At 38.4% G+C, this 21,966-nt stretch overlaps 2 protein-coding genes and 1 pseudogene across 3 annotated transcripts; all 3 read left to right on the forward strand.

Annotated features, from left to right (window-relative positions):
- The first annotated feature begins 4,217 nt into the window (after positions 1–4,217).
- Positions 4,218–7,490, forward strand: LOC143579023 (serine/threonine-protein kinase PCRK1-like). The gene is made up of 4 exons (XM_077062441.1): positions 4,218–4,589; positions 4,838–5,089; positions 6,032–6,154; positions 6,981–7,490. The coding sequence occupies exons 1-4, from the start codon at positions 4,218–4,220 to the stop codon at positions 7,488–7,490; spliced, it is 1,257 nt and encodes a 418-aa protein (XP_076918556.1).
- A 1,330-nt stretch (positions 7,491–8,820) lies between these two features.
- Positions 8,821–11,447, forward strand: LOC143579033 (putative leucine-rich repeat receptor-like protein kinase At1g68400; annotated as a pseudogene). Its single transcript, XR_013143382.1, has 3 exons — positions 8,821–9,663; positions 10,003–10,206; positions 10,846–11,447. The product of XR_013143382.1 is annotated as a putative leucine-rich repeat receptor-like protein kinase At1g68400 (transcript).
- Positions 11,448–14,009: 2,562 nt separating this feature from the next.
- On the forward strand, positions 14,010–15,965 carry LOC143577973 (serine/threonine-protein kinase PCRK1-like). The gene is made up of 4 exons (XM_077061676.1): positions 14,010–14,350; positions 14,435–14,695; positions 14,788–14,910; positions 15,441–15,965. The coding sequence occupies exons 1-4, from the start codon at positions 14,018–14,020 to the stop codon at positions 15,948–15,950; spliced, it is 1,227 nt and encodes a 408-aa protein (XP_076917791.1). The 5' UTR covers positions 14,010–14,017; the 3' UTR covers positions 15,951–15,965.
- Positions 15,966–21,966: the final 6,001 nt, after the last annotated feature.

Genomic DNA, 21,966 nt, shown 5'->3' on the forward strand with positions numbered 1-21,966 from the left:
AACCGAATCCATAAGTCTCTGATAGGTTGCGCCCGCATTCTTTAAACCAAAGGGCATTTTTGTGTAACAAAAAACACCCTTGTCGGTTCTGAAGGCCGTCTTGTCTTCATCCTGTGGTGCCATTTGAATCTGGTGATAGCCTTTGTAGGCATCCAGGAAACATTTGAGCTTGAACGGCGCCACGGAGTCCACCTTTGCGTCGATGTTTGGTAGTGGGTAACAGTCTTTCGGACATGCTTTGTTGAGGTCCTTGAAGTCAATACACATCCTCCATGACCCGTTGCTTTTCTTTACCATCACAGGATTGGCTACCCACGTCTGGTATCGGATCGGGCGGATAATGTTTGCGCGCAACAAGTCCTCAACTTGCTCATTCATGGCCTTCGCCTTTTCATCCCCCATGATTCTCTTCTTCTGAGCAATTGGCTCCACCGACTTGAACGTGTTAAGAGAGTGTTGCGCCAAGTCTCGCGGGACCCCAATCATATCGGAGTGTTGCCACGCGAAGACCGACATGTATTTTGTGAGCAACCTTTTCACTCTCAATCTCGTGTCGTCTGAGATGGTAGCGCCAATTGTGACCGTTTGGTCGGGGAATTTTGGGTTTAAAATCCACTTCTCTGGCGCATTGTCCGCCGTTGGAAGTTTCATTCTCCCTTCCCGCGGCGTGGTTGTCACTGCGCACAAATGATCGCGGTAAACAAATACTACGCCTGTTGGTGTAGGGATCCCCAATGCGCCGTGCGCTGGCGATGGTACAGCATTAAATTGGGCAATTGTTCCCCTACCCAGGATCATATTGTGGCATGACGTGGTGGGCAAGACCAAGAAGTTGACAACTTCGGCTCGCTTGTGCTCATCATCCCCCATAGTTAGTTCAAACTGAATCTGGCCTAGGGGATGTATGATTTCATTTGAGACACCACAGATTGGTGCGTTCACAATTTCGAGCCGAGCTTGGTCTGCCGGGTCTAACTTTCTGAAACACTGCTCATACATAATGTCAGATTCGCTTCCAGTGTCCACCAGGACCTTTGACACTTCGTAATGAGCAATGTGTGTGGTAATGACGAGAGGACTGCTTATTGAAGGGCCTCCCCTGATTCTTGGGAAGATGACTTGCTGCTCGCGCCAATCTCCGTGAATTTGCGCGCTTCTCTTTCTTGACGTCTGCCCTTGTCGTCCCCCCTCAGCCACACAGATTCTTTTGTACTTCTTGCTGGCAGAGGCTCCCTCCGGTTGCTCATCTTCTATTCTTTGGTTTTTCACCAAGTGAGCCAGCCTGCCAGACTTTACATCCTTCTCGATCGCATCCTTTAAGTGATGGCATGCGTCGGTGTTGTGGCCCGGGGACCTGTGAAATTCACAATATTTACCACTGTTTTGCGGCCCCTTGTAGTGTAGTTGCTTGGGAGGCTTGAATTGGACATTCTCAGTACTTAACACCTGTGAAGGTGTTTTAGTGAGGGGAGTCCATATTCTTGGCAGAGGTCTGCTAGGATCTCTGCCGCCCTCCCTCTTGTCACCCTCCCCGTGTTTACGAGCATCCTTTTGGGGCTGGGGTGAGCTTGGTTGCGCTTGTTTTTCCGCGGAAGAAAAACTTGTTGGCTGCAACCTGGACCATACAGAGTTCTGTTTGGCCCTCTTCTCTTTGCTGCGCGGTGATTCAGCCTGATGCGCTCTTTCTCTTGCCCTATCTTGGGCAATCTGTTTCTCATTTCTCGCGAAAACTCGCGATGCCTCCATTAACTTGGCCCACGTGGTGGGCATACCATCTTTGCTTACGAGAGCTCGTCGTAACTGATCACTGCGCGCGCCTTGTATAAAGGCCACGCGCAGGAGCTGCTCAGTTATGCCCCCGATTGCCAGGGACTCCTGATTGAAACGAGTGATGTAATCTTCAATCGTTTCATCATTCCTGCGGATGCAGTGCATGATGTCATCAGGATCGCGCGTGTGCCTGCGCTGCTGTACGAAGTGGGCCTGGAACTTTTCTAATAGTTCCTCGAACCCATCAATTTGCCCTGTCGGCAAGCTCTCGAACCATACTCGCGCTGCGCCCGTGAGGCAGCGGGCAAACATATGACACCATGTTGGCATCGTCCAGCTCTCTAGGTTTCCCGTGTTATAGAAACCTTGCAAAAAGTCATCTGGATCTGTCGTGCCATCATATTTCCCCAGACCACTTGGCATCTTGGTCTTGTGCTGGATGGGAGCCTGCGCGATGCGCGCAGTAAACTTTGAGTGTTTTACCAGGATGGCTGGTCTGTAGGGTGTGGTTACGTCCACTTGCCCTCTGACCGGTGGGCTGTATGGCATGTGCAAATCCGGATCTGCTCTGGCTCCTGGCGCCATGTTCACAGGCGCGCGGAGCTGCGAGCCTCCTGCATGAGTATCCCTTGTCTTTCTCATGCTATGCACCTCTTCATCACTGAACTCTGTGTGTGCAGTGTGAACAGAATGCCCTTCTTCCGGCGCGCGCGGCCTTTTTGTGGGCTGCTTCTCCATCGCTTGCCTTTGTGTTTGGTCGGCTAGCTTCTTCTGTTTGATCATTTCAGTGTACTTTTCCATCAGACGCCGCTGCTCATTTATGAGCCATTCATTCGGATCGTCTGCTTCATCTTCTGGACCCATTGGTCCCTTCAGCTTCGCGCCGGCCATATTTTGTAACGTGTGATCATCTGGAGGAGTTTTAGTCTGGCCGTGAGGGGTTGTGACGAAGGGACGGTTGCTGGTGGTACGCGTATAATCACGCGGAACCCTCAGAACCTGCTGTCCGTCGTTAACACCCTCACGTTCTATATCCTCCAGAGCTTGATCAACGTTACGAACTCCAGAAACCATGGTGATTGAATTTTTTAGATCTGGATGAGATCTGATTGCCGTTTGTAACAGTGGATGGCGCCAATGAAGAAACGTGGATCTACTCACTGGTAGCAGATCTACTTTCCTCGGGTGTGATTAAACTATTTCACCGATGGTTCTTCTGGATCCGAGTTCTTCCACCTACAAAATGAACAGCGCCGTTACTTACCCCTCAGAAAGGGACAGAGGGGTCCTCTTTGGGGTAACCCTCCGGCGTGAGAATCAGTATCTTTTGGAGAAGATAATAATGTTGTATGTAAGTGAATCTCAAGAGTATTGCTGAATCGCTGAATACCCTTGATGATGTGACTGTGTGTCTTTCTGTAACTGACTGTGAGTGAATATGATTCAATATGATTGAATGTGATATCACTGCTTGTAACTGTCAATGATTGAGTGTGAATGAATGTGTCATCAAAGTGGAGTTGATGCTGTATTTATAGTGCTAGGGTTTTTACTGGTTGGGCTCAACCTCGTTGGCCTCCTCCAATCGCACTGCGCCACGTGCCCTCTGGGACACCTGGCGCTTTCTCGTTGGTTGTAATCACGTGGTAGCACATGTGTCATGCTGAGTTGTCGACCTTTCATTTGGCCGTTGTCAACATCAGCATATTCTTACTCCTTAAAAAGATGCCTTCTGGAAGATTGTCTGACGTGCACAATCAAGGTTGCCCTAATCCTGATTTGGATAAGGACGAGGTTGATTATGTGCACGTGTGATATGCGCCCATCCTGAGGATGCGCGAAGTCTTCTTTTTATTCTCACGCGCAGATATTTCATGCGCAAGTGTGATATGGACGAGCGTGTGATATGCGCCGCGCGATGGTGCGCCGGGCGCATATGCGACGCGCGAGCATATGTGATGTGCAAGAGCATGTGATATGCGCCGCGCGTTGATGCGCTGCGCGCATATGTGATGCGCGAGCATATGATGCATGCGCCATGCGCCTAGGTTTTGGCTTTGTGCCTTAATGTCTTTATCTTGTGGGTTGACCCGCCTTGATTGGTGTTGAGGCGGGTACATACCTCTTCAGAGTTTATTTTTCGTTTTCTTTCGCTTTTTATTATATACGAAGAAAAGGTGAATTGGTAATTTAACAGAGAATTTAAAAGCAAGCAACGGAAATAACAAAAACTATAACAAACCCTTATAGCATAAAGGAAAAATGTGGAACTTGCTATATACCTAAAGGAGAAAAAGTGTAATTTACTCAAAAGTCCAAAAGTCAAGTATGCCCTTCTAGACTAGAAAATCAACATTTTGCGAACGACATTTTCCTTTGTTTAATGTTTACAGAAGTCAAGTAAACTACAACTTTCGAAATCAAAGGTTTGAAGGAGCTAGCTACCAATGGTGCTTCATATGCGATGTTTCTCCGTCGCTAATAAAGAAGATGAAGAAGAAGAAAAAGAATACCTAGACGACACGATAACTCAAACAAAATCAAGTATTATGAGTCAAACCTATTATACTGCTCCTTCTGATCTCACTAGCAACAAATCTGAGCCTCACAACTCACCTTACTTAATCTCGCACCATGAACCGATCAATCTAAGAGTTTTTAAATTCGCCGAGCTCAAGGCAGCAACTTGCAACTTTTGTTCATCCTCAAAGATTAGTCAGAATGGATCCAGTGACGTGCATAGGGGTGTTCTCAAGAGCTTGGACTATCCTTTTAATGATATCCAAGTGGTTGTGAAACGCGCTAAAGAACCATGGCCGGTATGTTTAAATCTTTGCGGAACTAGGGGAGGGTCAAGAGGGTCTGTTGACACTCTAGTCACTATAATTTGTCAATTTTTAATATATAAAAGAAATACTTTTTTAGAAGAACATGAATTGAGCTCTTTGGGTGTTGGAAACATAATAGAACATTGTGTTGACGCTCTAACTAAGAAGTTCTGCATCGTGAATGTCTTTAACGTTCCTAAATATTTCTTAGTGACGTTGATTTTGTGTTTATATGATAGGGGCGGAAAAGGCAGTGGCTAACGGAGATTAATATCCTCGGGTTGGTTAAGCATTCGAATCTTGTCGGACTAGTTGGTTATTGTATAGAAGACGATGCACGGTATCTAGTGTATGAATATATGCCAAATAGAAGTGTTAGTGATCATTTATATAAAAATTCGGAAACACCACTCTCATGGACCATGAGGTTGAAGGTGGCTCATGATGCTGCTCGTGGCTTGGCATACCTACATGAAGATGTCCACTTTGCGGTATGTGTTTACTTATTATGTCTAATTATCCTTCTAAGAATATGATGGTGACATTAGGTCATCCATCATGGATTGCTCTTGCCAAAACACGTTTAAGTGTTGACTTCTCTCATCCACAATTAATACGTCAAAATTAATGGTCACTTTTTGTTCAACGTCTTCTAGCAACATACAATGTTCTTAATTAATCTTTGATCAAATGCATCATTGTTTTCATTCTTTAAGCTATATAACAAATTTCATTATTTATCCTTAAATTAACGAAATAACAGAAATCATTTTCTGTTTCTGCATGTTGTTAACGTTTACGTCGTTTCCGCTTTAGATTTTGAGTTAAGTCAAGTCATATACATGGCACATTGGGAGGTTTCGTGTTTTTACTAAATATATACACACAATCAAATGTGCTTGTGTACGTGGGTGGGTGGGGGGGGGGGGGCGGGGCGTTTTATACACGCACAAGGATTATTTCACAACATTGAATTTCTATTAAAATAGGCATATCAAATTTAGACAACATAGTATTTTATCAATTCTTCATATTGTAATAGCACCGGAGTACGTGTCTATGTGTGTATTCTATCCTTTAAATCAGAAAAAAAATACAGAGAATCATTAAAACTACAAGAACTAATCATTCTTAATTACATCTCATTCTCTAAAATAAAGAAAATATATAGAGATGTGTAGTGTATCTCTATATCTAGAAACACATTATCCATTCTCTGTATGCATTTTTAACAAAGTTGAGCGTAGTAAAAAAAAAATACGCTAAAAAAATATAAAAAATAACACAATTTTACCAAATAGATTGATATAGAGAATAAAATGTGAGCAGATTTTACGGGATAAAGAAAATTTAGAGATAAAGATGTATTTTAGCTCAACTACATAGATAGAAATAAAAATATATTAACTCTTGTTTTCTTTTTTTGTTTTTAGATTATTTACGGAGATTTTAAATCTTCCAATATTCTTCTAGACGAGAAATGGAATGCAAAGTTTTCAGATTTTGGATTGACTCGTTTACGTCTTGAAGGACTCAGCCATGCACCCCCAACTACGGTATATATGTAACTTTTTATTGGGTTGCATATAAATAAATTTGTAAAGATAGATAAAGCTTTTTATGTGTGAAAGGTAGTTAATAGTCACAACTAGTCAACAACATTTTTCTCGTATTAATGGACATTCATATAACTTTTTCTCGTAAAAAAACATTCATCACGCATTCGTTTCACATAATAAAATGGAATTCGAATTAAAATTTGTATAGGATTTGAAATTGGAAAGAATTAGATTTGGAATTTGAACATTCCAATAGGAATTTGGATTGGAAGAAATTAAAATTCAATTCCATCCTTTGTGTGTTCATTTGACAAATGAATTGAAATCTAACGGGGATAACGACAAAATCACTTTAGTTTTTTTAGATTTTTTGTTTTTTTATTTATATTTTGCATATCATTTTTTATTATCTTTTTTGAATTTTTAGGGGTTTTCTATTAAGATCAAAAACCCCTCAAAAAGATATCCAAAATAAAAATAAAAAATTCATAACTCAAAATATAAATCAAAAACAAAATGTAAAAAAAGTAAAATGTTTTATTCGTTGTTCTCGTTCAAAAAATAAAAATAAAAAACTCGAGAAAAGATTTTAATGAATTTACTTGAATTCCTCCATATTTTTGAAGGATTTGGAATTCCTTTATTTATTTGTAAGAATTTTCAATTCAAATTCCAATTCTTTGACAACCGAACACATCAAATAAAATTAAGATTCTAATTCTAATGAAATGAACAAGCCATGGGATTTTAATTCCAATTCATTTGAATTATCCTAAATTATGTGAAACGAACGCGCCCTCAATGGAATATGTAATTTTTCCAGATAACTACAGGATATGAGGCTATAGAGTATATGAAAACGGGTTGCCTTTCCGCCAAGACTGACGTATGGAGCTATGGGGTCTTCCTATACGAACTCATCACCGGGAGGCACCCACTAGATAGAAAACAACATCAGAATTTGCAACTTCTTGAATGGGTGAAGAAACCCCTTCTAGGATCAAAAAAGGTTCCGCGCTTCATTGATCCAAATCTTAATTATAATTACTCACTAAAGTCGGTACAAAACTTATCGATTATAGCAAGCATGTGCTTGTCGGAAGACCCCAAGTCGAGACCAAAGATGAGTGAGGTCCTAGAAATGGTTAACCAAGTCCTAGAAATGGGTAAGCAGACCAATGTGGTTCCAACCAAGGCAATAAATCCTGAACCATCAGAGACGAGCGAGGACCTAGAATTGGTTAACCAACTCACTACGGCTCCGTCACAAGAAACAAATTCCAAACCGTCTATCAAGAGTCGAGTTAGAGCCATGTGTTGTTGTAAAGCTTAAGAAAGTTTGTGCGTGTACCACCAGAGTGTAAGAGGTTCCATAAGGACAACAAAATAAAGATGTAAATTACAATTTGTTGATCTTAGGTTTAGAAAACCTTTTGTAACGTGAAATATTGATATTTCAAGAAAACTAAAGTTAATTAGAAGGGCCTGCTTTGGATTACAATAGTTGATTTCAAAGTAAAACCCAACAAGAAAAGATGAATTCCATTAAGATATTTGAAATTAATCAAAGCTGTTAACACTTTATATTATTATTATTATTTTTATTAAATAATTATATAATTATTTCGTTTTCACGTAATTTTCAACATGTTTATTTTATATTAATTCCGTTTTCAAATAATTGTTTTTCATCAATTATTGTACTTACCAAAACAATTGCTAATCTATTTGGTAAATCGTTCTAAAAAATTTCCTGCTCGGATTGAAACTTTCTGCTTTTTTCTTTAAAGTATAATTCACTGATCATTTACTGATTTATAAACTTCATAATTTGCTTATTTCAAGCTTTTCCGTATGTTAAATTACAAATCCACACCAGAAAAAAAAAAGTTTGTTTCACACATTGAACTAAATTAGTTATACATTTTTAATTTTTTACATTTTAAAATTGTTTATCTTGGCTCAATTGTTGTATGGCCCGAGTGTAAGGCTCAACCCAAGAATTAAAAAGGGGTTATTAGGTTTCTTGTTAGCTAAGTTGAGTTAGTGATTGTCAAGAAGTTGATACAACAAAGTTAGGGTTTGAGAGAGTTGTAATCAGTTTTTTAAGTTATATTTTCTGATTAATATAAACGAGAGTTAATCGTTTACTTCGTGCTTAATTATCGATTCGGGACTTGAATTTACGACATCATCCTGTTTTAAACCGACACATTCGATTACGAAACTTTAATCACATTCATTATACGGAATACATTATTAGAAAACAGTGGACATATATATTCTTCTAAACACAAGCACCTATTATCCGTCTTTCTAGTACAAAACCAGAGAGAAAAAACAAAAACATAGATCCATATATTTTGCTTTGTAGCGTACGTTGTTAAACTCACAAGTTGTAATTACTAATTATTTTGTTCATGATAATTCATAATACTAAATATTTTGTTTAATCTTTAATACGTTGTATCACTTTCACATCCCAGTCTCTAATTCACAGCTCTCCTAAATCCCGCCACAATCACCGTAGCTAACAACATCCAAATTCTCAGAGACAGTCCTGCCATCATCCAGGACTTCCAAAGTCTCGGAGACCGGTCCTACCACCATCCATCCGGGGCATTCAAATTCTCGGAGACAGTCCTGCCATCATCGAGGACATCCTAAGTCTCGGAGAAAGTCCTGCCACCATCACCGCCAACGCCACCATCAATCAACTGACATGCAACTTCTCACCATCCAACTAATGCTTACAATGTTATCACTTGTTAAGTCGACGAACATAACAATACAAGAATTCTACGATGAGGAACGCGATGCATTGATTCCATTCCGGGACTCCATGCATTCCATTTCCAATCTACACGGGAACTGGACCGGTCCACCATGTCGGAATAACAATAGCCGGTGGATTGGAATCACTTGTTCCAATTCCCATATCACCGAACTAACTCTGGAATCAATAAGCTTAACTGGAACACTCCCGGTCGGGTTCCTACAAAACGTTACATTCTTAACAAAACTCAATTTTCACAACAATAACATCACTGGCAATCTCCCCAGCCTCACAAATCTCACACGCCTCGAATTCATATTCCTTTCCGGTAATCGATTCTCGGGTTCTATTCCATTGGATTACATCTACCTCCCAAGCCTCAGCTCCCTAGAACTTCAAGAAAACGAGATAATGGGAACAATCCCGCGGTTTGATCAAGAATCATTGACTAATCTCAACTTGTCATATAATCAGTAGTCTGGACCAATCCCGGAATCAAAAGTACTAGAAAGGTTTAATCGGAGTTCATTTGATCACAACCCGGGCTTATGTGGACGGCCATTGGAGATACCATGTGGTGTTTCTCCTCCGCCGTCTCCAGAAGACAAGAAGAAGCCTCTTAAAGTATGGAGTATCGTGCTGATTGCTTCTGCGATTGTAATCGTGCCGTTGTTCATGATTTTGTTTGTGTTTTGTTGTTACAGAAGAGTAGCCAAAAAAGAAGCAATTGGTATGTCTAATCTGTACAGGGTCGTCCTGAGATTGCGTGGGCCCTCAGGGCCTTATGCGAGTTTTATAAAATGGGCCCTTAGGGCCTATGCGAGTTAAATTAGAAATAATTGGCCTTGTTTAATTGGGTTTGAAGTATAATTGGGCTTTTAATAAATGGGTTAAGAAATATGCAATTGGCTAAAATTTTTTTTGTTAAAAAAATTAAAACTGTGGGCCCTGTTCGGCTGTCTAGCTGCACAGCGTCCGGACCGGCCCGGTATTTGTAAATGCATGCAAGGTGTTATATGTATTTCTCTAGTGATAAAATGTTGATTTTCTCATTTCTTTGTATGTACAGAAACGCGTCAGCATACTAATGAAGGCGTCGATAAGAAGTCGCAATGGTCTGCAAGTACAGATGATCCCGGGAAAACAGTTGACTTGGAATTCATCGACAAACAGAAGCCGGTTTTCGTTTTAGATGAGTTACTGGGGTCATCAGCTGAGGTACTCGGGAAAGGAATCCTAGGCACGACATATAAGGAAATGAACTTCATTCTAGGTCACACATTTAATTAGATGGATTGGAATATGTGGTTGAGATTAAATCTGACAAAAAAGTTAAAGTAGGAGAGAGAATAAAGATGTAAGTGGTTACACTAACTTTTACGTCCGTTACACATGTGTAAAAAGTCGGCTCTGTGCGTAAAAAATTCTGTAATTTTTTTTACGCATATGTAACTTACATATATTACGCATGTGTAAAAAAAATTCGAAAAAAAAATCGTTACACTGAGTTCTTTTGAGTTCTTAAAACTCAAAGGGGTTCTTATTTGAAATCTCCCCTATATATATATATATATATATATATATTACTTTTATATTTTTAGTTTATCATGCCAGGTATTTTCAGATAACTATGTCAATTACATTACTTTATATTTTATTTTGGTTGATGTTGAATGCTGATTATTATTTTTAAATTAACATGTGCCCATTTACGAAATTAACGAATGAACACAAACTAACACGGCCAAAATTATTTCCTTAATAAACAACACGAACAAGAAGTTCCGCTCAATTATGTGTTCATGAACTATTTGTTTGTCTGACAAACGTTGAACAAACAAACATGAACAATGCCTCATTTAACTCGTTTAAATCCCTATGTGTGTATTCATATTGTTTGTGAAACATGCAGAAAGTAGAGGAATTGGGAGAAACTGGACAACAAGATTACAAATCATGAAGGATGTAGCAAAGGGTCTAACTTTCTTGCACCAATCATTACCTTCTCAAAAACCGCCACACGGAAACCTCAAATCATCAAACATTCTTATCAACTTCACCAACGAAGCCGCACGTGCCAAACTAACGGATTTCGGGTACTTGCCACTTGTACCATCACAAAAGTCAAAGCTAGCAATCGGGCAATGCCCCGAGGTCAAAGATGGGAAGAAGCCAACACACAAATCAGATATTTATTGTTTAGGGGTGTTGTTACTGGAAGTGATCACAGGAAAGTTGACTGGAGATGATAACAATGGAGATGTTTCAAATTGGGTTAGAAGTGTTGTGAGTAGTGACTGGTCAACGGATATATTTGACTTGGAAATATTAGTGGAGAAAGAAGAGCATGAAGATATATTGAAGATTGCTGAGCTGGCACTTGAGTGTACTGATGTGTCACCTGAAAGAAGACCTGATATGTCTCAGATTTTGACCAGATTAGAAGACATCCAGCATCCTCAAATGAGAGGTTAATTAAAATAATGTGAATGAAATTTTTATTTTTTTTATAGTTTGGATAACATGTATAATGTATTGTTTCTAACTATCATCAAAATCAGGTGATTGAGAACTAGTATTGGGAAGTGTTGTGCCCCATGTTGTCAAAATTTTTTATATGATTCAAATCATCAATAGTTATATTCATATGTCCATACCTTACATTCTTATAATTTATTCAACCATAAAAACAAGGAATAAAATAGCAAACAAGCAAAGCATATCAAAAAGAAGTTAAGTAGTCCACTGTAGATCAACTATACCAAGACCATAAGAAATTTAAAGATACAAGCTATAGAAGAACCGACGAACAACAATTGATGGTCGATGGATGGACTGCATCGTGGCATACTAGCATGCATGAGCAAATTATACCATTTTCAATTTCAAGTTTTTAAGTCGACAACAATCCTACATTTCATTGGACATACAATACACATAATATTTTCATGAGCCTTTTAGACTTCTATACAAACTAATTAAAAGTTTATAAAAAATTAATTTTTCATGAGACATCTAGAAAGAAGCTTCCCTAAGAAGATGTTTTGTGGAGTTAAACCAACATCCAAAAGACGTATTTGCCTACAAATTGAAAGTGCCAAGAATATCTTGTTCACATTGAATAAAGAACTCTTTCCAAGTAAACCATTTATAGAAAAAGGCTGATTAATGGGAATCTTTGCAAAAGTCTTTAGTTCATTGGGTAGGGTCATTCCAAAAGCACATGTTACCAAACATACCCTTGTGTCACAAATTGTGACATTAAATTATTATATATAATATTTTACAACTTTGTGTTGTGACTGTAAATCACTATTCATTTAAATAGGCTTCAGTTTGTTGTAGCATTAGCTACAGTTGTTGTACCTTTTCAATCCACTTTGTTCTCCTACACCTGGTCTTGGCTTACACCTGTCCTCTCTCTCCCGACCAATTATTCAACGTGATTTGATTTAAGATGCTTTGTTTTCTTTTCTTTCCACGTGTCTCCTTTACTCTACTTTATAATCTGTCCTCCCTCTTTCTTTGTTGTTTAATATCACAACACATCATCTTGGTTTTGATGTGTTGATCGGAAAAAAGACGGGACGGTCAAACCGAGCAATAGAAAATGGTACACAGTTGGCAGACAACACAGTAAAGTATGGCCCTTTTGTGTTCTTGGTAGTGGGTTGAGGTGGTACATGGTGAAGATGAAGAGGCGTGTTGTTGATTTCGTGTTTAATAGACGATGTGATTTTGTTGATCGGAAACTCTGCGGCAGTGGATGGCGGCGGCGGTGGTATCTATTTCACTTCTTTTTGTTGCACAATATTAAAGAGTTGCAGAAATAGCATGTATAATATGATTAACATTCTTTTCATTTAATAAGTTATATAATTTTTTTTCTTTTGTGTAAAGTGTAACCATTTAATGTCCTATTTTTTTTGTAAGTTATATAATACATATGTACAAATTATATTATTTCTTTGCATAAGTTATTGATGGTTAACATGTATGTGGCCAAAGAGTGTAACCAAGTTAAAGTATTGATTGTCAACATGTGAGTAAGGGTCATAGGGTGAAATATTCGAAGTCATAAAGGGAACTATATGATCAATAATGGACTCTTATCAACTCTTATAAGAAGATTTAACATTTTCGTAACTATGATATGGTAGATATAGTCTCTAAATTTAACAACTATGGTGTAACAGATATCGCCTCTAAATTTCACCAAACGTCGTCGATTTACTCTTTGTCTAGCATACAACAACCATATCAACTTGATTATGCTCCAAGGATTGTACTCATAGTTGATTTTGTTATACAATTTACTTTTCTTATTCTTTGTTATATTATGTTCAAATGTTGTATTCTCTGCTCTTTTAATTGTTCACATACTTACACTTTTACACCACCGGTGCTTATAGATATCAACTTTAAATATTTCCAAATCAATTCAAAGTGAATTTTTTTTTACGGGTTAAACTCAGCGTTACACAACTTAACTATTCCCGCTGCAACGCGGCGGGTCTAAATTCTAGTTATATATATATTTTCCAAACAAAAGACAGCGAAATGCAGTTGTCGCCCCACCCCCACCCCCACAAAACACATTTCGCCCCTTTTTGTAGCGCGGGGGGGGGGGGGGGGGGTAACTTCAAAATTGCCCTTATCGCCTTTATTTGTAGCCCTATTACACACTACTTTACGATCCTAAGCAAAATAATAGTTTTTGAATTTACAAGAAGGTTCTCACTTTTATCTCTAAAATTATTAAGCCAACCCTTTAGCTTTAAGTTAAAAAGCTCATAAAAAACGCGTAAAAAAAGCCAAATACCAGTGTTATTTAAAATAAAAATTGAACGTGAGTATTTTCTTTAAAAAAATTAGCAAGAACCTAGGAAATGGTTGTGCATGTAAACCGATGTTGAATATCACAAGATTACATAAGAGTTGGTACTTCACTTTTAAGTCTTTAATATTCATAGTTCATACTTCACACCATTTCCGCGTCAACTGGAGTCAACTTTGGCAATTTATTATATAAAGTGGCTAATAATTCAAATTCAGATTCAAATACAAGATTTTAAGGAACAAAAATGATGTTTTCCTGCCGATGTTTCTCATTCTCATTTGGAGAAGAGATCGAATACGAAACTCGTATTGAAACCAAATCTACTTCCATTGATACCTTCTACACTGCTTGTTCAGACCTCTCACATGCTCCAGATTTGAAAACTTTAGCCGAAAACCCAAACAATTTGAGGGTGTTCACAGTCGCCGAGCTCAAATTCGCGACTAATAATTTTTGCACGTCTTCGAAGATTGGAGAGGGTGGATTTGGGAGCGTGCATAGAGGTGTTGTTAAGAGTTTGGATCATCCTTTTGATAAGATTAAAATCGCGGTTAAACTCTCGAATGGTGGATTGCAGGTTTTAGTTTTTATAGGTTTTAAATTTTAAGCATCATATTGCTTGCTCTTTTTTTTGTAATAAAATTTGGTTACTGTGATGAAGGGGCATAAGCAATGGCTGGCCGAAGTCAATGTTCTTGGTCAAATCGAGCACCCAAACCTTGTAAAACTGATCGGCTACTGCACAGAAGAAGATGTAGATCGGACCCACCGGATGTTAGTTTATGAATACATGCCTAATGGAAGTTTAGCAAATTGGTTATCACCCGGGTCAGTTGCACCTTTGTCCTGGCCCATGAGACTAAAAGTGGCTCAAGACGCGGCTCGTGCTTTGGCTTACTTGCACCAACAAATGCCGAGCCCGGTGTGTTTATTTGACCAAACCATATTGTTATGGCTTATGTGTGGTCGTTTTCTTTGTGTTGTATTGTTTTTTTATTTTTTTTATGGTTGCAGATAATCTTTCGAGATTTTAAGCCGTCCAACATTCTTCTAGACTGCCAGTGGAACGTTAAGCTTTCTGACTTCGGTTTTGCTCGGTTAGGTCCTTCAGAAGGACATACCCATGTCACAACACGGGTATACACATTCAAAGGACATTCTTTTTTATAAGCTCATTTAGCAAGACGGGTTATGTCAGTTTCGGGTTAAACCCACAAACACATCAACATGTTTAGCTAAATAGGTCAGGTATGGTCAACCTTGACGGGTTCATGGATTGATCCATTTAACATGTTTATGATTTCTAAGTTTTAACAAATTAAAGAGGTTAATGTTTTATGCCATAACTTAAACTGATTTGAGTTTTTTATGCGAAACTTTTTTTTATAAAAAAGAAAGCAAGAGAGAATTGAGCATCAGTTTTTATCGTTCAAACACGAATTGTTATAAATTTGTAACTTTAGTTAACATCCAACAATAAAATAAAGGTATATTTTGTGTAGCCAAAAATAAAATAAACAGACTTTTTCGTCATGTTCAAGTTGATCTGTCAAACAACGTACCATACTTAGGTTCAAGTTGACAAGTCGCGTTCAGCCGTTACTCACAAGCCACTGCATAAAAGTTATAATCAATTCATCCAACATCATGAATAATTTTTGTTGCAGGTTGTAGGAACCCATGGGTATGGGGATCCCGAGTATGCACGAACTGGGCATTTGAGAACAGATTGTGACGTATGGAGTTATGGGGTGTTTCTATACGTACTAATCACGGGTAAACCCCCTATTAGTCTTGATCTCCCTAAAGATGAACAACATCTTTTGGAATGGGTGAAACCGTTTCTACGACAAAGTAAGTTCAAGCTGATTGTTGACCCTAGGATCAAAGGTCAATTTCCTTTGCAATCGGTGAAGGAACTAGCGAATATAGCCGAGAATTGCTTGCTAAGAGACCGAAATAAGAGGCCGAAGATGAGCGATGTTTTGAGCGAGCTTAATGAGCTTATAAAGGACTCGTTATTAGAAACAATCCCGCCATTTGTATCGGTTGTTGATCGTGCACGAGTTAGTGATAGATGGAAAGTTTCCCATGAAGAAGAAAGTTCGGTGATAGTGAAGGTGAAACGTAAGAGAATGTTTGTATGTCTACCTCATTTAGGTTATTCTAAGAAATAAGAACAATGTGACTTGTCTAGGAGATAATTATGACTTTTACAATGTTAGCTATCGTGTTCATGATGCAAGTTAATTGTTGGGACTTTACTTTAAGTAGGCTCATGACATGTTGAACCTTGAGGCTTTTTAATTTTTATTACTTTTAGTATGTTTAATTAAAACAAAGTTAAAAATTGCATTTTTATCTCTATTGTTTGATTATGGTAGTGTGGCAAGTACATCGTCACTTCGGAGACAAGGTGTTACGCCAAATAATCTCAAATTATGAGAAGTACTTCAATTAGCTTTTCTTTAGTTTTAAAGCTTATAAAGACGTTTAATAAAACTTTGCCGGATTAATAGAACTTAGCCGTTTTGATGGTTATAGATTTCAAGCCTAGAAACTGGTTATGGTTGACAATAACCAGTTTATTTTACCGATACCAGAATAACCAGTTAGCTAGTATTTGCATCTGTATTCTCTAGGTGAGACCCAACTCCCACCAACCCGAAATAACTGGACTGATCCATTCACATATGGTCTGGTCCTCGTTTCTCAGCCTAATCAGTCTAGCTCCCGGGCTTGCTTTAATATATAGTTAGATTAGATTAGATGATCAAAAGCTTGATTGTATTATTGCTTAATTGAGTGAATACATAAAAGGGAAAACAACCGATCTCTTATACAGGGTATCACGTACAAATTCAATAACGTGAACAAGCAATAAACTCGAACACCTAACAAACTAAGCCTATTGGCTTTTATTCAAAAATCAAACAAGGAAAACCAGATAAATAAGAGCACATGTTGGACTTCAGCAGATTTTCACACGTGCATAGCATGAGCCTTGAATCACATTTTAACACCTGCCCTTGATTCAAGCTCCATGACTTCTAGTTGATGACGATATGTTGAAGATTGCTGAGCAGGCACTTGAGTGTAATGATGTGTCACCTGAAAGTAGACCTGATATGTCTTGGATTTTGACCAGTTTAGAAGAAATCCAACATCCTCAAATGATATGTTAGCTAAGATAATGTGAATAATATTATCAGTTTTTTTATTTTTTTTATACGTTTGATAACATGTATTGTGTCTAACTAGCATCAAAGCTAGGCAATTGAGAATTATTTTACCTTATTCAATCATCAAAAGAAATGTATAGAATAACAAACAAGCAAAGCATATAACAAAGAAGTTTAAGTAGTCGACCGTAGATCGATCAACCATGCCAAGAGTGACGCCATAAAAAATTTAAAGATTCAAGTTATAGAAGAATTGAAGAACCACGATCGATGGAAGGATTTGATTGTGGTGTGACATCCCTCGATTTCGGGTCAAATTGTATTTATTTTGTATTTGTTTTTATGTTGTAAACCGACCCGATTTATATCCCGAACATTTCAAATATATAAAATATTGGATTTTATGTTACTAAAACATTCCCGCTTGTCTAATTTGAAAAACCCCTTTTACGGATTCTAAAACGGACTTAAAACGCTCAAGATACATCAAAAACGAACTTCCGGATGCGAACCGATGTGCTGACCAGCAGCAGATCAGCAGCATCCCCATTTTTGTTTTTTTTTGTTGTTTTGTGACTTGCCTTGACCCCTCTTGCATGCAAACATTGATATCACACTCCATGCTTGACTCTTTCGACCCACCCTATATATACACCACTATCCCCTACATTAATCCTTGCTCATTCATCTCTTTCTCTTCCAATTCTCAAGCATTCAAAGGTGTTCTTCATATTTTTTTGGCAGTTTGACTTTCCAAAGTCAAACTGACCATAGTCTTACATTATAATCAACTTGTTAACACTTATTTATACTTGGAGATTGTTATACAACATATATATAATAGCACCCTTTGTACCTTCGGTGGGCATTTCTCCGGTCTCGGTCGGTTAAGTGTCCGGCCCATAAGACAAAGCTACATGGAGGACTCGTAGTAGTCCTTGATTATATATATTTTCCGCATCTAACTATCAAACTTGTTATACTTGTTTAACTTCTGCTCATCTTAGTTCTATTTTACATTTTGAGTTCCATGGTTATGGGTTTGTAGAGACTAGCCTCGGCTATTCCGTAAATAGCTCCAAACCGGAAGTCGAACTCTTGTTTACTAATTTGTTTAAATAGTTGTATAAACATGTTTTATGTAAGATTTGAGTTTCTAAAATCATTTTAATTAGTTCCATGGTTATGGGTTTGTAGAATCTAACCTCGGTCTTATCCGAAACAAGATCCGAACCGGAAACCGAACTTTCGTTTAAAGACTTTGTTGTTGACTTTTTGTATGTAAAACTTTGGTATTATTATTTATAAATTATTTTACAAGTTCTATGATGTTTGGACATATGGTAACCATTCTTGGCCTTATTCCAAGATAAAAACCGAACCAAACCGAACTAAACCAAGTTTACTTGCTTAAGACACATAAGTGTGTTTTTAACCATTAAAGCTTATATATTTCTTTAAAAATACTTTATAAACTGATTTTAATTATTTTCACAAAGTACTCGGAATGTTGAATCCAACTTGATCTTATAACAAAGTTTGGACCGATTAAACCGAATACTCGCTTAACGGACGTTGTTAGTTCTAAAACAATAGAACTACATACTTGGTTAAGTCTCTTTAAGATTTATTGAGTTATCTCGTATTATTATTTTGGGAAAGTTGACTTTAGGTTTGGTCAAGTCACCAAGACCCGAACCGACCACCCAAACACTCGTTAAAACCCGTTTTAGTATCTATATTATAAAGGGACTTGCTTTCTTGCATTTTTACCCACCTTATTACTTAACATAGGTTGAGTAAAATTAAGGGCTAGATACTTTAACCCGGTTTCGAGCAAACTTACATTTTTAAAGGACTATTATTATAATTTCTTAAATATTTACATTTTAAACCTTAAACTTTAAATTGTTTACATTTCTTATCATTTATTTTCGTTTAAAGACTTCCAAGACAACTTTTCTAATACAAGACTTCTTCTCCTTTAGGCTTCGTTCGTTAAACTCATCGTTTCGGTTAATCTCCAAATCATCAAATCTTTCAAGTTTATTACTTGAATGTGAGTACTTTCATCCCCCGTTTTCACTCTTTTATATTTTAGGGGTGACATTGCAAACTTATTCAAATCCAAATTATTTATACTTGAGTCTTAAACCACAAACTTTATTGTATACTTTACTTAAATAAATGCTCGATTTGGTGATTATCTGCTTATATGCTTGAGTGCTAATGTGTTTACCGCTTTTGGATGGTTGATTCATAAATCCGAGTATATATGGCATCCCCTTATAGAAAGGTGTCGTTAATGTATTCTTATTAACGATTTCATACAAAATCCGAGTATATTTGGCATCCCCTTATAGAAAGGTGTCGTTAATGTATTCTTATTAACGATTTCATTTATCTAAATTGTTGCTATTATTTATTGTTTTGTATACAAGTTGTGGAATTTCATATTATATATCTATTGTTCAAAAACTATGAAGTTACTCACCAACCTTTGTGTTGACAAAATCTATTTATGCAATGTTACAGGTTTGACTTTAGGTTGACTCGAGGACTTGAAGAAAAAACGTTATCGAGGCTATTAGGATATTAGCAAAACGAACATTATATTATTTACTATGATTTGAATTCGGTTATTGTATGAACAAGTTATGTGACTCTTTGTGTTGTTATGAATTTAAATGAGTGGATTAAATATTGTCACTTAATAGTGTCGTGTGCGATGAACAATCGGTTGTGCCCCGACGTTTCCGTCATGGTCGGGGTGTGACATGTGGCGTGGCATGTATGAGCAAATTATACCCGTTTCAATTTCAAAATTTTAAGTCAGAAACAAGCCTACCATTCATGGGACATACAATACACATAAGGACAAGCAGCGTTTAAATTGAGCTGATCCTTGAAGCAAATAACTACATTGTTATAAATGTTTAAAAGACTGTGTGTAGTCAAACCAACATCCAAAAGATGCATTTGTCTACAAATTGGGAAAAGTCAAAAATATCTTGATCGCATTAAATAAAGAACTCTTCGAAAGTAAACCATTGGTAAGGTCATTCCAAAAAGCTAAGGCTGAGGGGTGTGGGGGGCGCGAGTGGGGGCGCCAGCCAATAATATTGTGACGTGTGGCAGAGAGAGAAACTTGATAAGATGGGTGTTGGTAGTGGTGCTCGCGCCCCGGGGCATGGTGTGGAGGGGCGCGAGAGGGGGCGCGAGCGGTTTTTTTTTTTTTATAAATGTATTAAAAAAACGTATTATTAAAAAAACTCATAAATTATTTAAAAAAACACACATTAATTAAAAAAACACATTAATATCTAAAAAAAAATTAAAGTACTAAAAAAAACATTATTCTTATTCTTCGGCTTGGTCTTCTTCGATCAATCTCTTCCGGATACGTTCCTTTTGTTTTTCCATCAGCATTTGGTCGACCGGATTTAGGTTACTGAAGTCTCTTGTAAGGAATTCCAAATCTCTCATTCTTTTTTTTTCCTTTTTGTCATTAGAGACCACCTCCATGTTTTGTTGAATTTATTGAGGGATTAAACAAGATCGTTGATGTTTACGACTTCCCCCTCAGCCGGTTTTTTGCCCCTGGCGTCCCTTCCCAATGGCCGCCTCCTCGGCGGTGAAGACGTTTCCTCCCCCGCAACGTTTAGGTCGAATCCAACCCGGCAATCCGACCCGGCGGTAGTGCTGTACGCTCCAGACGAACTAGTTTTAGTCCGTTTCGGCCCTACTTCCGCATCAACGTCCGGCGCCACCAGCTCAACCCACTTAGAACACCTTCTCAACCTCTCCCACACCTTTACATCGTCCCACGTCTTCACCGTCCCATACCTCCGCAGGCACTCCTGCCTCCACTCTTCGACAGTGAAATTATAAACCGCCAAATCGTCACTGCCACTTGGTCTCATACGACCGGCGTTCCTGTTGAACAGATTAGTAAACAAGCCGACAAATTTTCTGATTTCGGTCCACCGACCCGAAATCATATCGGCGTTCCGCTCTGTACTCCCAACGAGCGAATAGAACGTCTCCCTAACCTTTGTCCAAAAGACCTTGCTCTTTTGGTAGTCCGCTACAAAATGCATAAATAAATTTGTAAGTCATTTAACTTTTTTATTTAACTTTTTTATTAAAAATCATTTTTAAAAACGTTAAAACAATTACCGCAACGCCGATCCTCAGAAGTGACTATCCAAGCCCGACACAGGGCTTCCTTCTCATCCGATGACCACGGAGTGATTTTCCGTTTCGTCCTTCCGGTCGAAGCCGAACCCGACCCGTCCGTTGCAATTTGTTTTTTCCGGTGGACGCGTCTTCTTTGTCCCGCAGCTTCACCTTCTGGTTCTTGTGTCTCCGGAACTACAAAGTTAGGAGACGGTTGTATGTTGGATGGTTGAAAGCCGGATGGTTGTTGCGACCCCGAATAAAACATCGGTTGGTCCGGTGCCGACCATAAATCGTCGTAACTGTAATCTGATTCGAAATTTGGGTACCAATTTCCAGCCATGTTTTTAAAAAAAGGTTTGGAAGATGGGGTGATTTTGGGTTTTGGGTGTGGTATGTGATATTGGTATGTGATATTGGTGTTGGTTTGGGTTTGATATAGGTTGAATAGAGAGAAAAATCGTGTTTGTTTTTGTGTTGATATTGGTATGTTATTATATAGAGTAGGAAATTTTTTTTTTTAATAAAAAACGAGCCCAACGGCTCTTTTCACGCATTCCCAGACCTCCTTCACGCTCCCCCCAGCCGCTAGCCCACCCGCGCCTGCCTCTTTTTCCGCGCTCGCGCCCCTTTCGCGCCCCTCTCGCGCCTCGGTGGTGTGGTCCTCGCGCCCCGGGGCGCGACCGCCTCGCCACTTGCGCCCTTTCTCGCGCTCCGCACCCCTCAGCCTAAAAAGCACATGATTACCAAACATAACCAATAAATGTTCCCTGAACTATTGAATTATCAAATGCTGATACATTTGTATCCCACTATTGAATAACCAATGGCA

This window comes from Bidens hawaiensis, unplaced genomic scaffold (genome assembly GCF_021521415.1).
Source record: "Bidens hawaiensis isolate Kalapana, Puna unplaced genomic scaffold, B.hawaiensis_p1.1 tig00001461_1, whole genome shotgun sequence".
NCBI lineage: Eukaryota > Viridiplantae > Streptophyta > Magnoliopsida > Asterales > Asteraceae > Bidens > Bidens hawaiensis.

Excerpts from the sequence above, each read along its gene's own strand:
- LOC143579023 (XM_077062441.1), top strand. The coding sequence starts at position 4,218 with ATGGTGCTTCATATGCGATGTTTCTCCGTCGCTAATAAAGAAGATGAA. Across the intron at positions 5,090-6,031 it reads ATGAAGATGTCCACTTTGCG|ATTATTTACGGAGATTTTAA; the intron begins GTATGTGTTTAC and ends TTTTGTTTTTAG. Across the intron at positions 6,155-6,980 it reads GCCATGCACCCCCAACTACG|ATAACTACAGGATATGAGGC; the intron begins GTATATATGTAA and ends TAATTTTTCCAG.
- LOC143577973 (XM_077061676.1), top strand. The coding sequence starts at position 14,018 with ATGATGTTTTCCTGCCGATGTTTCTCATTCTCATTTGGAGAAGAGATC. Across the intron at positions 14,351-14,434 it reads TCTCGAATGGTGGATTGCAG|GGGCATAAGCAATGGCTGGC; the intron begins GTTTTAGTTTTT and ends ACTGTGATGAAG. Across the intron at positions 14,911-15,440 it reads ATACCCATGTCACAACACGG|GTTGTAGGAACCCATGGGTA; the intron begins GTATACACATTC and ends TTTTTGTTGCAG.